The following is a 15,716-nucleotide window of genomic DNA, read 5'->3' as shown; positions in this document are numbered from 1 at the left end:
TGTATTCAACTACAACACAGAGGACTTTCCTTCCTCCTCATCAGGCTTGCGCTCACTTCTGAATCGAAACTGATCACCAATGCATTCCACGGCCTTCACTCTACAACTGTAACACGAACCCTCGCGCCCTACTATTTTCGATATGCAGCTGCCATGGGGCGGCCGCGACGGTCCGGGAAATGACACCTTGCTTCCAACATCCAATATTCCATCCATCACCGGACTTGTAGGCGACAACACCACTTCTAAGGACAGCGACCATTCGCAACGCCCTCGTCACCATGCCCGAACTACCTCCTCTGATGCACGGGTCAGTCTTCAATTTGCGCATCTCTTTTATGTCTGGTTCAACTAACAACTCCACTAGAATGTCGCAGACCATTTCTCATACATGACCCCAAGCGAAGCTGCAGCGAATCTACGAACGTCTCTTACCGTCGGCCTCACTCCAAACGAGGCTTTGACCAGACTCAGCGATTATGGCCCCAACGAAATTCCTCACGATCCCCCAGAGCCATTGTGGCTGCGATTCATCAAACAGTTCCAGGAGCCCCTTATCCTGCTCCTCCTGGTATCGGCTGGCACCTCGCTCCTTCTGGGAAACACAGATGATGCTATCAGCATCACCGTTGCGGTGACCATTGTTGTGTCTGTCGGATTTATACAAGAGTACCGCTCTGAGAAGTCTATCGAGGCTCTCAATCATCTTGTGCCGAATCACGCCCATCTGGTTCGGGGTGAGGGCAAGGTGTCGCCAACAGGAAAGACTCCAACATGGCCTCCGCGTGCTGATGACGACGATTCCGCCTTGACTCCAGGCTCTATTACCCCGGTTAGCGATATTCTGGATGCAACTTCTTCCAAGGTCATGGCTTCGCAGCTGGTTCCTGGCGATCTTGTTCTTTTCACCACTGGTGATCGCATTCCTGCCGATATTCGTGTTACAAAAGCTGCCGACCTGACAATTGATGCCTCGAATCTTACTGGAGAGACTGAGCCTGTCCGAGTAACGGCTGAAGCGCGCAGTCGTGGCTTTGGTGGGTACGGTCTTGACAAGAACCAGCTACCACGACCTGCATCCCTTGCTCCAGCCGAGTATGGCGATTCTCACGGAGATGGTATTCACAACATTGCGTACATGGGAACATTGATTAAGTCCGGTCATGGTCAAGGTATTGTCTTTGCGACTGGAGGACACACGCATTTCGGTACCATCGCTACGAGCGTTTCTGGCACCGAGAGCCCGCGCTCCCCACTCCAATTATCGATGGACGATCTCGGTTCGCAGCTCAGCAAAGCTTCATTCGTGGTGATCGGTCTTATTTCGATAGTTGGCTGGCTCCAAGGGAAGAAGATCTTAGAGATTTTCACGATTTCGATTTCACTTGCTGTCGCTGCTATTCCCGAAGGCCTGCCTATCATTGTCACTGTCACCTTGGCTCTTGGAGTGCATCGCATGGCTAGGCATAATGCGATTGTGCGAAGGATGCCCAAGGTCGAGACACTAGGATCTGTAAACGTAGTTTGCACTGACAAAACGGGTATGTCAAGTGTGAGAATTGCGCGGACGAAGCTGACAAGTTATACTAGGCACTCTTACTACAAATCATATGACGACCACTCGCATGTGGTATTTTGGAGCTCAAGAACCGGTTGAGGTTGAGTCTGATAACGAAGATGTGGGAACCAGTCTGGAATCCAACCAAGCTACTCTACGTGTGTTACGTATAGGCAACATTGCCAACGATGCGCGGCTTGCTCAAAAGTACACCGAACATGGTCAGGCTGCCACGGCCGTTCTCTCTTCTACGCTCGGCCGCGACCAAGTGTCTACTTATACTCGCTGGGTTGGACAACCGACTGATGTTGCCATGCTTGACCTCCTCGATCGCTTCAAAGAGCACGATGTTAGGGCATCTATTGGTCCGCGAGTGAGTGAAACACCTTTCAGCTCGGAAAGAAAGTGGATGGGTGTTACAATTGGTTCGGAAGCAAGAAGCGACAAGGAATACGCATACATGAAGGGCTCTATCGAAAAGGTCTTGGCAGCTTGTGACACATATCTTGAAAAAGACGGAAGGGAGATTGTGCTTGACTCGTCCCGTCGTCAAGAAGCTCTTCAGGCTGCTGAAGCTATGGCTGTCAAGGGTCTACGGGTATTGGCATTCGCGAGCGGTGATGTCTCACGTACGGCAAGAAATAAGTCTAACGCACGCAGCACTCCTGGTTTTGACCGAAGTGAGAGTCCTGCCTCTCATGCCCCAGAGGATATCTACAAAAACCTAACTTTTGCCGGTCTTGTTGGCATGCGCGATCCTCCTCGACCTGGAGTTGGGCGCTCAATAAGGCGCCTGATGCGAGGCGGTGTCAAGGTGATCATGATTACCGGTGATGCTGAAACTACAGCGCTTGCGATTGGAAAACAATTGGGCATGACTATCGCAGCGCCCACGGGACACACAAGCGGTCAGAATGCCGTGAAGCCTGTCCTGCGCGGTGACGAGGTTGACAGGATGTCCGAAGCCGATCTAGCACAGGCCATGCAACATACGACGATATTTGCCCGAACAAACCCGGACCACAAGCTGAAGATCATTCGAGCCCTGCAGTCAAGGGGCGATATCGTTGCCATGACTGGAGATGGTGTCAACGATGCGCCGGCACTCAAGAAAGCTGATATTGGTATCTCTATGGGTCGTCACGGAACTGATGTTGCTAAAGAAGCAGCAGATATGATCCTGACGGATGATGACTTTTCCACGATCCTTCGAGCAATCGAGGAGGGCAAAGGTATCTTCAATAATATCCAGAATTTCCTCACCTTCCAACTCAGCACAAGTGCTGCCAGCTTGGCTCTTGTTTTTATCTGCACCTGCTTCGGCTTCAAGTCCCCCTTGAATGCCATGCAGATTCTATGGATTAGTAAGTTAAATTGCCCCAGCTCTAGGAACGTGTAAGCTAACCACCATGCTACAGACATCATCATGGATGGCCCACCAGCTCAGTCTCTGGGTGTCGAAAAAGTTGACCCCGATGTGATGACCAAGCCCCCGCGAAGACGAGGAGATCCTGTGCTTACACGAAAGCTTATCCAACGTGTGCTCACGTCGGCTGCTATCATTACTGTCGGTACAATGCTCATTTACCGTCGTGAGATGGTGGCCGATGGTCAAGTGACTCGACGAGATACCACCATGACATTTACTTGCTTCGTCTTCTTCGACATGTTCAACGCTTTGAGTTGCCGATCCGAGTCCAAGTCGATCCTCCGGGGCGAAATTGGAGTTTTGTCTAACAACCTGTTTAACTGGGCCGTTGCTCTCAGCATTGCTGGCCAGTTGCTTGTCATCTATTTCCCCTGGCTGCAGGAGACCTTCCAGACTGAAGCTCTTGGGTTTTTCGATCTTGTTCGGCTTGTTTTTCTATGCAGCACGGTGTTTTGGGCGGACGAGCTGCGAAAATATCTTAAGTATGGGAAACGGCGTTTTGGTAATGGATACAGTCAAGCTGTGTGATGTAAATAAGAGCTTGATACTACTGGGGGATATTGTATTCAAAGGAGCATATTTTGTATAGTATACAGCGCATGAATATTATACACATGATGGATTTGCATAGTGACTAAAGTTTAGTTGGCTCTTGAAAATACACAAACATAAATGTATGCAAATAACTATAATATGTTAATGCGCACCTATCTTATTGTCGGTGCAGGGTAACCTCGAAGCCTTGTAGTCAATTGCGGGGAGCTTCCCTTGTGGAGGCTGCGTGTCACCAACAACCTAAAGTAACGCCTCCAGAAGCTGCGACAAGTGAGCTGCAAGCTCCACGTCACTCCTTGTCGCCCTGACTGTAGACAAAAAGAGGTTGTGAACAGAAATGCGCCGCACGAGTAGGGCACCTTAATGACAATGTCAAGCCTTCTAAACGGCTTCTCTCATAACGAACACCCCGTCGTCGAATCCTCGATTGCTGTCTCTACTTCGCCCCTTGACAATGCTACCACCGAGGCCGAGATTCGCGATGCGCTTGCCGCCCTCCACGCCCGCGAGAATTCTATAACTTCTCGACTCGATGCTCTTGTCGCCTCCCAAGCCGACCTCTCCCGCGATCTAGGCCGGTTAGATCTTCTACGGGCTGGATTAGGAGCTCAGGTCATCGCCGCGCGATCGATTGGAAACGACATGCTGGCGACAGCAGCAGATACTGCTGGGCGACTGAGCGATAGAGTCAAAGAACTGGACTTGGAGAAAATTCGAGTCGAAGAGACGCTAGGAGTCGTGGAACAGGTTGCGGAGCTGAAGGCATGTGTTAATGGCGTGGTCGGGTCCATGGGCGCCCCCCAGGACTGGGAGGCCGCTGCCGGATACATATCAAGAGCCAGCAACATACCAGAGGAGATAACAAAGGGTTCATTCGCCGTTGGCATAGTACCCAGCGTCGAAGTACCCGACCCCCCGTGGGTGACGCTTGAGGAAGCCAAGGAGAGTCTATGTGGCCTCTTCTTGCGAGAGTTCGAGAAGGCAGCAGAGGAAAGTGACGGAACAAAGGTCACACGGTTCTTCAAGCTCTTCCCGCTGATAGGAAGAGCGGATGTTGGACTGGACGTTTATGGACGATATGTATGCCAGGGAGTTGCTGGGACAGCTCGCGCGACGCTCAAGGATGCCATGAATGGTCAACGCAGGGAGGGATTCTTCTACGCGAACGCTCTGACAAAACTGTTCGAGCATATCGCACAGATTGTAGAAGGTCACGGCGGACTCGTGGAACGTCACTACGGCACCGGCAAGATGGTCCGAGTGATTGAACGTTTGCAGATGGAAGCGGATGTCCAAGGTGGCATTATTGTCGACACCTGGAGCGACGAAAGAGGAATCGACAGAAAACTCACCGACGTCAGGAGTTACCCATTCTCGTTCCTTGTTCAAAGCTTTCTGCCCCAACCGCCTCGCGGTGGCACACCAAGAGTGAACTCACCAGCTATCGGACAAGGCAACAACCCCCGAGAGAGTGAGGACGAGGGCGTTAACATGAGAGAGGTTGATGGCCTGCTCAGTGAGATTGCCGTCATGCTTGGGCGTTGGTCTCTGTACACTCGATTCCTCGCTGGCAAATGCAAGGTATGGCCGAGTCTCTGAACCCCTGGACTGCGCTTGTACTTACATGTTTTTAGGACGCCGAGACACCATATGAAGCTTCTCTTGTGATACCAGATGTACTGGTCAAGTCTAATCTATACCGAAAAGTGTCCACGAAACTCACATCTCCTTACAATGTCATGACTACCTTTTTCTTCCGTCGCTCAGTGGAGAAGGCTTTCCAACTGGACGAGTACCCTACTGGTCTGTCACTGAGCCTAAGTAAACATATCGAGGGCAACGCTCCGTACATCATATTGGCTGTCGATGATGTTATGTACATTGTGAATACCGTCATTCAGAAGTCCATATCTACCTCGCAACGAGATGTTATTGCTTCTGTAGTGCCAACAATTGGCCGAGTGCTCGGTTCTGACTTTGTTGGCATGATTCAACGCAAGATGCGGGATGAATCGTACCCCCGGCCTGTTGTTCAGGGGGGATTCCCGCCTGAAGATCGGATCATTCAATTTATTGTTCTCATCAACAGTCTTGACATGGCCAACGAGTATTTGACCCGCATTATCACAGGCCGAATAGGGGAGTCGAGTGACTCGCCAAACGGCGACGCTCAGAACGGACCCCTCAAAGACTCATTCCCCTTCGAGCGAGATGTTATCTTTGTGGCGAATGCTTTGCATACCCTCCAGACGTCATTTATTGGCAAGTCATCTGAGCTCCTCAATGAGGGCATTCAAGTGCTTTTCAACCAAGTCGTGAAGCTTCGTCTACGGCCTGTTCTTACGGAGACATTCCGTGATGCAGATTACACATTATCCGAAGACGATATTGCCGATATTGCTCAGCAGAATGACGAAGATGAGGATGAACTTTTGGAGCAAGTACCCCGACTCTTCGAACACGGTTGGGATCAACTCATGAAGCCAATTGCACGTATAATGACCCCTGGAACATACACCACCCTACTCGACATCACCGCGCGATACCTATCTAAGATTTGGGAGAAGAAGATCATGGGCTATGCAGGTCGAACTAATGCTCTCGGTGCGATCCGTCTCGAACGTGACTTTATTGCGTTGGTGGACGTAGTCTCCCGTGGAGATTACGCTGTGAGAGAGGTGTTTGGTAAGGTGCTCCAGCTCCTCATGGTTGCCAACATGGAAGATGATGAATGGGACGAAATCATGGCACAAGATGGGGAAGACGAGGGTATTGAATGGGTCCTAACTGAGGAGGAGAGAAGGAGGGCGAGAACCTTGGTTAGAGGGTGATAAAGTGTTTAATGATGTTTTCGATGGACAACAAGAGATGACGTAGATTAGAGAAAAGAGTTCAAAATGTATGAATGAGAATAGATGCAAGCGAGTATTTGGTGTCATGTTGGGAGAAATTTAAGTTTGACTGTACTTTCATAAGATACTCATTGAATAAAGATATGTCCTTCAAGAAATATTTATTCTCTTGCAAACAGTCAGGTTTTGTTAGGATACACTTGTTTAGGTTAATGGTGGCTATATATAAAAGCTACTCGGTAGCCCTTCTAAATAAAAATGTTTTTAGTGGTACTTCAGGCATGCCGAGAGCCTAAAGACAGCAATTTTCGATTGGGCATCCCTCTGAGTCACTCTCAAGTCTCAACCATCAAAGTCCAGCCAGAGGCTCCATTTTAGCTCGTCATGATGAGTGAGCATGAGGCCCGGTGTGGTGAAATTTTCCATCACTCAACTATCACGAATCTTGGGCCACAAACAGCGATATCATAGTTTGCGGGGGTCCTCACAAGCTCTCGCACTCCGAAAGAATAGTGTTTTCATCTTTCGAATCTATTTTCTCATAGAAGCCCGCTACTTTTGTTGGCATCGAGAAAACCACTTACATCACAGAGATTTATTTCTCAAGCTGTGCCCGCGATGGAGACAAGGATAGTCAAAGTCCCTAGCAAGGGATCCCTGGGCCATTTCAGACCTGGAAATGGTCTTGCTAAGCTGGACAGTTGGGAGATTAACCGTGATAACAATGCGGCTCTCAAGGCACTGGAGGATGCAGCCCACGAGTTACGAACCACGGATACGCCTGTCGCATTCCCTACCGAGACTGTTTATGGCCTCGGCGCAGATGCTACTCGGACACCTTCGGTCAAGGGAATTTATTCTGCAAAGGGAAGACCTTCAGACAACCCTCTTATCTCGCATGTTTGCGACCTGGACATGTTGCGACAGTACATTGGTCACACAGACGAAAATCAAGATCCCATACCAGAGCGTTACAGGGCTTTAATAGAGAGATTCTGGCCCGGACCCTTAACTATTCTACTTCCCAACCCCGTCCCGTCAAAGTTGGCACCTGAAGTGACTGCAGGGCTAAAGACATTTGGCGTACGAATGCCTTCTTCACCCCTTGCTCTCTCCCTCATCAAGCTTGCTGGTGTACCCCTGGCAGCGCCCTCTGCCAACGCCTCCACCAAGCCTTCACCCACAGCGGCTCAGCATGTAAAGGACGATCTCGATGGAAGAATTGAACTTATTTTGGATGGAGGACACTGCCATGTCGGTGTTGAAAGTACTGTAGTGGACGGACTGTGCGACCCCCCTGTTGTACTCCGTCCTGGTGGTATTGGAATCGATGAGCTACGAACCTGCCCTGGCTGGGAAAACGTAACGATAGCCTACAAAGACAAGAGCGAAGAAGGAAAGGCAGCGCCTCGAGCACCAGGAATGAAGTACAAGCATTACAGCCCCAAAGCTACAGTAGTGCTCTATGAGTCAAGTTTCGAAAAGGGGGGTGACGGAATCGCTCTGTCTGACTTCGAGACGGCCAGTGAGACAGTCAATGGCCATGCTACAAACGGTGACCGAAAGAGAAGAAAAATTGGCGTTATCCGCACTCAACGATGGAAATCAGGGGCTGGACTCCAATGCGCCAACTTCCACCATCTTACCGATGTTAAAGCCGCCAACGAACAGGATGATTCGCCATTCCAAGTATACGAAGGCGATTTATTAGACGACAAGGAGCAAGCCATAGGAACAATCCTGGATATCGACTTGGGCCGAGGCACGGAAGGGATCGCGCGAGGTCTCTTTGCAGCGCTGAGGGAGTTTGATCGAAGAGGCGCAGACACCATTTTCGTGGATGGCATAGATGATAAAAGTGACATCGCAGCGGCGGTCATGAATCGGCTCCGCAAAGCGGCGTCTGAAACTAGAGCATGAATGATCATATCAATTAGAACATCATCACCCTGTATTGAAAAGCACCTCCTTTCTTTGACCCTGTATCAGCCAGACCAGCCCAAACCAATGGCGCGGTGTCTTCCTCTTTTGAATTTTGGTTTGCATGCGGCGCTAGAATAACGACAAAACTCCTGAATATCTAGACGTAACCCTTTCATCCCCTTTACAGACCCTGTCGAAGCCAATCCGCCAGTTTCGACTTTCCTAGCTGCGCCAGGTTGTTGACGCCCTGCTCACTAAGGTCAATGCGACCAACGGGCATATCCTGTGTGGGTGCCCGGCTGACACGCTGAACGATGATGGTGGGGTCGGTCTCGAGAATGATGCCGTCGTCGACAATTTCGTCAATGGCGAGCGAAACAAGGTCGTAGTTCTCAACGATTGTTCTCTTATCGACGGATTGCCTGTAGTGACGGTGTTAGTGCATGCCTTGGAGGAAAGCGCAAGCTTGTGACGAAGGACTCACTTGAAGAGCAGGTGGAGAGAGTCTCGCAGAGCAAGAATGGTGTTGTATAGCAGAATCTCGTTCTCGTCGACACTGCCAACAACGTACATCATGACATCTGACTCCATCTTGTACAGCACAATTCTGTTGTCGTAGAGAATAATGTCGCCGGTCTGCTTGGCGGTCTTCTCAATAAGACCCTTCTCGAAAGCCTTTTGCGCCTTGACATCGGAGTAGGGGTTGGCTGAGGCGCTTGCGGGAGCTGTTTAGAACAGTTGTCAGCTGTCGTTGCGCCCAGTGGTATTATAGCGAGGGAAGCTCAGGAGAGGGTGGATGTACCATTGGGTGCTGAGTGAGGCGGCTGGAAATACTTTGCGAATATCCTGGAGCCGTCCTCTGTGCTGAGGATCAGGACGGCCTGAATCGCGAAAAGGGTCATTCCTGGAGACATGGTTGCGGTTTGTTGTATTGTTCGGTAGCTTGTAAGTGCTTCCTACCTAAACGGTGGCCCCTCCAGATACAGATGCCAGCGATGCCACACTACGAACGGGATGCCGGAAGTAATGTTTGGCCGCTCCGGAACTTCTTATCTTATCGCAACTTGTTCCCTGTCTCGCGTAAAGCACTTACGCGTGCAGGAAAAAGGAGACGCGACTCGTCACCCAGCCAATCCCTCAAGTGGGTAGCAGGAAAAATGGCGTTCTAACTCGTAGAGTATAAAAATAAGTCGTCTAAGAGCCATAGCCTAAAAGGCATAAAGTGGTCTATTAATTTCGGCGCTTGTGCTGCCAGTGGTTAATCTTTCTGGTACCCTGAGGCCCCTCCCCCTCGTTTTCACTGGCAAGGGTCAAGCCACTTATCTTTGTTTAGCTTCACTTATACAATTCGCAAACACAACAAACAACATATTCCACCATGTCGTCTCCCACGAAAAGGTCGACACGCGGTTCAGCGACTCCTCGTCGTTCTGCTCGCAATCCCGATGCAGGAAACTCGCAGCTAGAGGTCCCTTCAAGTCCTCCTCTCAACTACCAGTCTTCGTCGCCAGGACCCAGCGGTCAGAATGACCTCCCCGGCGGCGTTTCCTCGCCATTCGCGCAGATGACAAACAGCCAGAGCACCCGAGCTCGCAGCAATATTCCCAGTTCACCCTTTCGCCAGATGACAGATACCCAAAGCGACATTGATCCCCAGAGAACCCCCCGAGCTAACCCAACAACCCCTGCCTACCACGGAGGTGAGAAACGGCAAGACCAGACATATTCGTGACGAGACTGACAAGTATAGGATCTTCTCCTGTTCGCTACGATCCCAGCTCAAGCCCCGGAAGATCACTACGACATCAGTCGGAGCTTCGAAGTGAAGCAAGTGGACTATTCCTGGGTTCCCAGATTGGTTCACCTGCGCCTCACCGTCGAGGTGATATCAATTCTGATGCAGCACGAACACCTCGTGCCTCTCGTCGGGTTATTCTTGACGACGCTGGTCGTGTTGTTCGTGAGGGCCCAGCTGATGGATCCGACGTCGCTTCATTCGCAAACAGAGACCCTAACACCTCAGAGGCTGATGTTCTCGGTGGACAAGGACAGAGTCTCATCTGGGGTACGACCGTTTCCATCGACGATACCTTCGCCTCATTCAAGGAGTTTCTTCGCAACTTTACACAGAAATATCGTATGTATCGCGATGGTGCGTCCGACGAGGAGGTTCAGAACGATCCTGATGCGGAATCGAAACCATACTGGGAGGCTCTGGAGAACATGCTGCTTCTGGGCGCGACACGACTTTACCTCGACATCTCTGACTTGAATCTTTACCCACCTACACGAAAGCTGTGGCATCAAATTCAAGCATACCCTCAAGAAATTGTGCCTGTTATGGATCAGTCCGTTCACGATATGATGGTAGAAATTGCCCGAGCAGAGACTATGAGAACCCGTTCTCAGAGCACTGCTGGCCACCAGGCCTCTCAACACAGCACCCAGAGCTCTGAACCTAATTTCCCTAGCTCAGATAGACCAGAGGAGGCACCCACGCCTCGAGCACAGCCCGATCAGCAGCAAGCTTCCCTGGAGGATCAGGTATCTTCATCTATCTATGTTCTCCGACCTTTCGGGTTGGACAAGACAACTAATCTGCGAGATCTCAACCCTTCTGGTAAGTAATACCTCTACCGATGTACTGTGCATGTGACTGACATATATCAGATATGGACCGCCTCATCTGCATCAAGGGTCTTGTCATCCGTACAACCCCTGTCATTCCCGATATGAAAGATGCTTTCTTCCGTTGCAATGTTTGCAACCATTCTGTCAACGTCGGCCTCGATCGTGGCAAGATCCGTGAACCTACCGAGTGTCCTCGTGAGATCTGCAAGTCCAAGAACTCCATGTTAATCGTTCACAACCGATGTTCTTTCGAAGACAAACAAGTTATCAAGCTTCAGGAGACGCCCGATGCGGTACCTGCTGGCCAGACACCCCATTCAGTCTCTGTCTGCGTTTACAACGAGCTCGTCGATTTCTGCAAGGCCGGTGACCGTGTTGAGCTGACTGGTATCTTCCGCGTCAGCCCTGTTCGTGTCAACCCCGCCCAACGTGCCGTCAAGAGCGTCCATAAAACCTATGTCGATGTTTTGCATATTCAGAAGGTCGACAAGAGGCGCATGGGCGCTGATCCGTCAACCCTCGGAATTGCCGGCGAGGAGGATGCTGAGGCTGGAGAGAATGGTATCGAAGAGACACGGAAGATCAGCGTCGAGGACGAGGAAAAGATTCGAGAGACAGCCGCTCGCGACGATATTTACGATCTTCTCTCTCGTTCTTTGGCTCCTTCGATCTACGAAATGGACGACGTTAAGAAGGGTATTCTGCTGCAACTCTTTGGCGGTACCAACAAGTCGTTCCAGAAAGGTGGTAGCCCTAAATACCGAGGTGACATCAATGTCCTCCTTTGTGGTGATCCTTCGACAGCCAAGTCTCAAATGCTTTCGTACGTTCACAAGATTGCTCCTCGCGGTGTCTACACCAGTGGTAAGGGATCATCCGCTGTGGGTTTAACTGCCTACGTCACGCGTGACCCAGAGACAAGACAGCTCGTTCTCGAGTCTGGAGCTCTTGTCTTGTCAGACGGCGGTGTCTGCTGTATCGACGAGTTCGATAAGATGTCGGATGCTACCCGCTCAGTACTCCACGAAGTGATGGAGCAGCAGACTGTTTCAGTTGCCAAGGCTGGCATTATCACTACTCTCAACGCGCGAACAAGCATTCTCGCCTCAGCCAACCCTATCGGTAGTCGTTACAACCCCGACCTCCCTGTTCCCCAGAACATCGACCTTCCTCCCACACTCCTCTCTCGATTTGATCTCGTGTATCTCATGTTGGACACTGCTGATGAGAAGAACGATCGTCGCTTGGCCAAACATCTTCTGTCTCTTTACCTCGAGGACAAGCCTCAGTCGGCTCCTACTGACAACGACATTCTGCCTGTTGAGTTCTTGACCCTCTATATCTCTTATGCGCGGTCCAAGATCCAGCCTGTCATCTCGCAGGAGGCTGCCCAAGAGCTTGTCGAATGCTATGTCGCTATGCGTGCTCTCGGACAAGATGTTCGCTCTGCTGATAAACGTATCACTGCTACAACCCGTCAACTCGAGAGCATGATCCGCCTGTCAGAAGCTCATGCCAAGATGCGTCTTTCTGAAACAGTTACTCGTGATGATGTCCGTGAGGCCAACCGTCTTATTCAGAGCGCCTTGAAGACTGCTGCTACAGACGCTAATGGCCGCATTGACATGAGTCTTCTCACTGAGGGAACTAGTGCTGCTGATCGCAAGCGTCGCGAGGAGCTCCGTACTGCTATTCTGCGTCTCTTGGATGACATGACCGCCGGAGGTAACACAGTTCGATGGGGCGACGTTTCTCGCCGGCTGAGCGAGGGCGCCAGCATTCCCGTTGAACAATCTGAGTTTAACGAAGTGATGAGGGCTCTGGAGGCTGAGAATGCTATTATGATCATGGGCGAAGGCGCAAGAAGGACCATCCGCAGGGTGAATTCCGTTGCATAAGTATGAATGATGTGGACTGGCGAGAGGAGTTGACAACGTTGAATGTTATACCATGCAGAAAAGATGATGAAGGCTATTATACGACTAGAGTTGGATGATGGAGAACCCCCAGGCTGGGTCAGGCGTTTGGCATTATATGCGGGATAGATACTGTTCGCGTACTGTTGCATTATTGGTCTTTACTGTTAAGCTTGCATCTCCTTCGGGATTGTCAACAAGTCGATCATTTATGCGGGATAGATAGATAGATGTTAAAACGATTAATTTGATTATCTAAAAACTATGCTCAAGTTCCGGACTAATTAATATTTCGTATTCTTAGTCCTCCTAAGTATCCTAAGTATTCTTAGTATTCTTTTGTAATCTACCCCTCGAGGTTTGTTGCCGCCCTCAGCGCATCTCGTAAGGTATCAATCAGATCCTCTTCACTCTCCAGCCCCGCTGAAATACGTACGCTCGCTTCTCTGACGCCCAACTCATCCATATATGCCTTCTCTTCAGGTTTCTTGCTAAAAACAATCATATTATATGGCAACATAATCGTGACATGGCCTCCGAGGTGAGGACTTGGGTAAAACCCAGCCCTATTATAGAAGGCTGTAGCTGCTTCAACACTGGAGAATTCCACGGTCAGGAGACATCCATATCCTGGCTCTGGAAGCTCCGGTGTCCCTCTTCGTAAGATGGCATCGTAGTTTGCCTTGTTATCCAGAAGGCTCGGATACTGCACGTTGATGACAGGAGAGTTGGGAGAGGATATGGCCTTGTGAAGAAAATTTGCCATAACGAGAGCATTTCGGTTGAGAATACTCGTTCGCTCAAGAAAGTCGCTGGAGTTGGATAAAAGCACTTGTGCGTCTGCGATGAAGAGCTCGTTATGGTGAGACTCCCTAAATAGAGAGTGGAGAGTCTGGTAATGAGACGATAGAGTGTTGAGAACGACCGAACCGCCCATGACGTTGGCGTAACCACTGAAGGACTTTGTGATAGATGACAGTAGAATGTCCGAGTGGGCAAGAACGTCTAAATTGGCAAAGCCACCGATTGTATCGTCGATAATGAGGAAGAAGTCATATTCCTCCGACTGCAGGTATCAGTGAACATGGTCTAATACTCATGCAATAAAGTCAACTTACAAGCCTCTTCAAACGAGCAGTATCGGGAGTGTCCAGTGTTGGATTTCCAGGAACTTCAACAAAAACATAACTCACAGACCTACCCGCATCCTTCTCCCCTTTAAGCCAGTTTTCAAAAATAGAAATCCCCTCTGAATCAACTCTCCCAAAATGCTTCATCCCTTGTGGACACTCTTCGATGAGATGGTGATATGTATTATGAAAGACGATACCTAGAAGGACGACGGTGCCAGGAAGATGCTTCGTCAAGAGGGTGTTTGAGTAAAAAATGGCAGCCATTCCTGTCGGATATAGAAACACATCTCTAGACGTACACTTGACCTTGTCTACGTCTCTCGGAGCACGATGAAGAAGTTCAACGATCCTATCTCGAAGAGCATCATGAACCTCACTCTCAGGAGTCCATCTTGGCGACGGAAGATTTTCCATTTCAGCTTCAAAGGGCACTTCCTTGATGGTAGCTACACCCTTGAGGAGCTGCTCGGCTCCACGAAGAGAAATCCCCAGGCCGGGATTCTGCCAGGTGAGCATCATGACAGGCATCGTTGCTGGGTTAAAGAGGATCGCGTATAGTCGATGGTTAGATATTTCCACACATTTGAATACTACATCATGTTCAGCTACACGATTCTCGCCGCGGTTTGAGTGGGTGATATGGTGGAGAGTATATGGCCATATCGCAGGGCTAAGATAGACCAACGCAGCTTTACCAGCATGGCCAACGTGATTTGCAATATCATTACCAAGCTACTCTTGTCAGTCAACTTCAAACGAGTGGAGGGGGTTGCTCTACCTGAGCAGCATAATGTGTAGCTACGAAGCGAGGGTAGATGTGAACCACTCTCTTCATAGGAGCGTGATCGCCATCGCGAATAGCTTTAGCGACGTCCCATCCAGGAAGGTTTGTTATAACACTGTAAGGAGTTTGCGGTGGGGGCGCATGTCCGAACTCGGATTGGGTCTTTAGAATTGTCATGATGGATAATGTTTAGAGGTTGAAGAAAGACTGTAGGTAGGGGTGAAATTCGTGGGGGAGCCACAGAAGCAACTATCGTGTAACGACAGTCCCCTCCCGGCTTTTATGTATCGTATCACAGAACCCGTCATTTCATTGTATAATGTCATAATAACGTCCTTCGTTCTGGATTGTTCAGCCTCATTCCAGAATCTTGGGGTTTTAGAAGCCATTAGCTGCCACATGATCGAGTAAATTGGCGGGGCCAACTATACACAGCCGTCAACCTGCTCAGAGACCATGGTCTAGAACTGGAGCTTACAGAGAGTAGGTCGAAGCTTGGGCGTCTTTGGCGTCGAGTTTATTTACCATCAGTCATGAATAGGGTCTTGCTGACGTGGAGGTAGATGGATAATTGCAATAAGTATTACAGCTCCGTACTGATACGGAGAAATATTAATAGCATACAAAGCCTTGAGGGCTTGTTCAGCAGACTTCCAGTTTGAGCCGAAGTTGGATGGTGAATTCTGGTAGCAAAAGAATTCTCGAAAGCGGCTATCTAGTCTAGTACGTTAGAAGTTGTCGCAGTATGTAAAGGTCTGAGGAGATCGTATGACGCCGAGTTGGCTATCCTGAGCATATACTTAGTCAACAAAGATTGTAGAATGACGCTTTTATTTCAAATATCGCCTATCCCTCTCATGACTTCTTTTCCATCTTCTTGCTATAGAATAAACTAAGAAAAAACCTGACAAAGGTTGATTGATTACTTCTGCCCG

General features: G+C 49.8%; 6 protein-coding genes across 6 annotated transcripts; 4 read left to right on the top strand and 2 right to left on the bottom strand.

Moving 5' to 3' along the window:
• Positions 1-142: 142 nt before the first annotated feature.
• Positions 143-3,515, top strand: FSST1_003317 (uncharacterized protein; the record flags this gene model as incomplete). The annotated part of the gene is made up of 4 exons (XM_083229389.1): positions 143-310; positions 368-1,541; positions 1,591-2,922; positions 2,977-3,515. 4 exons carry the CDS (start codon positions 143-145, stop codon positions 3,513-3,515), a joined length of 3,213 nt encoding a protein of 1,070 aa, XP_083086747.1.
• Positions 3,516-3,911: 396 nt separating this feature from the next.
• FSST1_003316 (conserved oligomeric Golgi complex subunit 4) lies at positions 3,912-6,373 on the top strand (the record flags this gene model as incomplete). Its single annotated transcript, XM_083229388.1, has 2 exons — positions 3,912-5,123; positions 5,177-6,373. 2 exons carry the CDS (start codon positions 3,912-3,914, stop codon positions 6,371-6,373), a joined length of 2,409 nt encoding a protein of 802 aa, XP_083086746.1.
• Positions 6,374-7,012: 639 nt separating this feature from the next.
• Positions 7,013-8,314, top strand: FSST1_003315 (threonylcarbamoyladenylate synthase; the record flags this gene model as incomplete). The annotated part of the gene is made up of 1 exon (XM_083229387.1): positions 7,013-8,314. One exon carries the CDS (start codon positions 7,013-7,015, stop codon positions 8,312-8,314), a length of 1,302 nt encoding a protein of 433 aa, XP_083086745.1.
• A 184-nt stretch (positions 8,315-8,498) lies between these two features.
• FSST1_003314 (coatomer subunit zeta) lies at positions 8,499-9,231 on the bottom strand (the record flags this gene model as incomplete). The annotated part of the gene is made up of 3 exons (XM_083229386.1): positions 8,499-8,739; positions 8,802-9,042; positions 9,120-9,231. 3 exons carry the CDS (start codon positions 9,229-9,231, stop codon positions 8,499-8,501), a joined length of 594 nt encoding a protein of 197 aa, XP_083086744.1.
• Positions 9,232-9,695: 464 nt separating this feature from the next.
• Positions 9,696-12,846, top strand: FSST1_003313 (MCM DNA helicase complex subunit MCM4; the record flags this gene model as incomplete). The annotated part of the gene is made up of 3 exons (XM_083229385.1): positions 9,696-10,017; positions 10,068-10,937; positions 10,988-12,846. The coding sequence occupies 3 exons, from the start codon at positions 9,696-9,698 to the stop codon at positions 12,844-12,846; spliced, it is 3,051 nt and encodes a 1,016-aa protein (XP_083086743.1).
• A 364-nt stretch (positions 12,847-13,210) lies between these two features.
• FSST1_003312 (pyridoxal phosphate-dependent transferase) lies at positions 13,211-14,958 on the bottom strand (the record flags this gene model as incomplete). Its single annotated transcript, XM_083229384.1, has 3 exons — positions 13,211-13,930; positions 13,983-14,729; positions 14,776-14,958. 3 exons carry the CDS (start codon positions 14,956-14,958, stop codon positions 13,211-13,213), a joined length of 1,650 nt encoding a protein of 549 aa, XP_083086742.1.
• Between the last annotated feature and the right edge of the window lie 758 nt (positions 14,959-15,716).

This window comes from Fusarium sambucinum, chromosome I (assembly GCF_050947815.1).
Source record: "Fusarium sambucinum isolate potato_lamoka chromosome I, whole genome shotgun sequence".
In the NCBI taxonomy this organism is placed as follows: domain Eukaryota; kingdom Fungi; phylum Ascomycota; class Sordariomycetes; order Hypocreales; family Nectriaceae; genus Fusarium; species Fusarium sambucinum.
The sequence above is the reverse complement of the archived record's forward strand: the minus strand, read 5'-3'. Positions and strand labels throughout refer to the sequence as shown.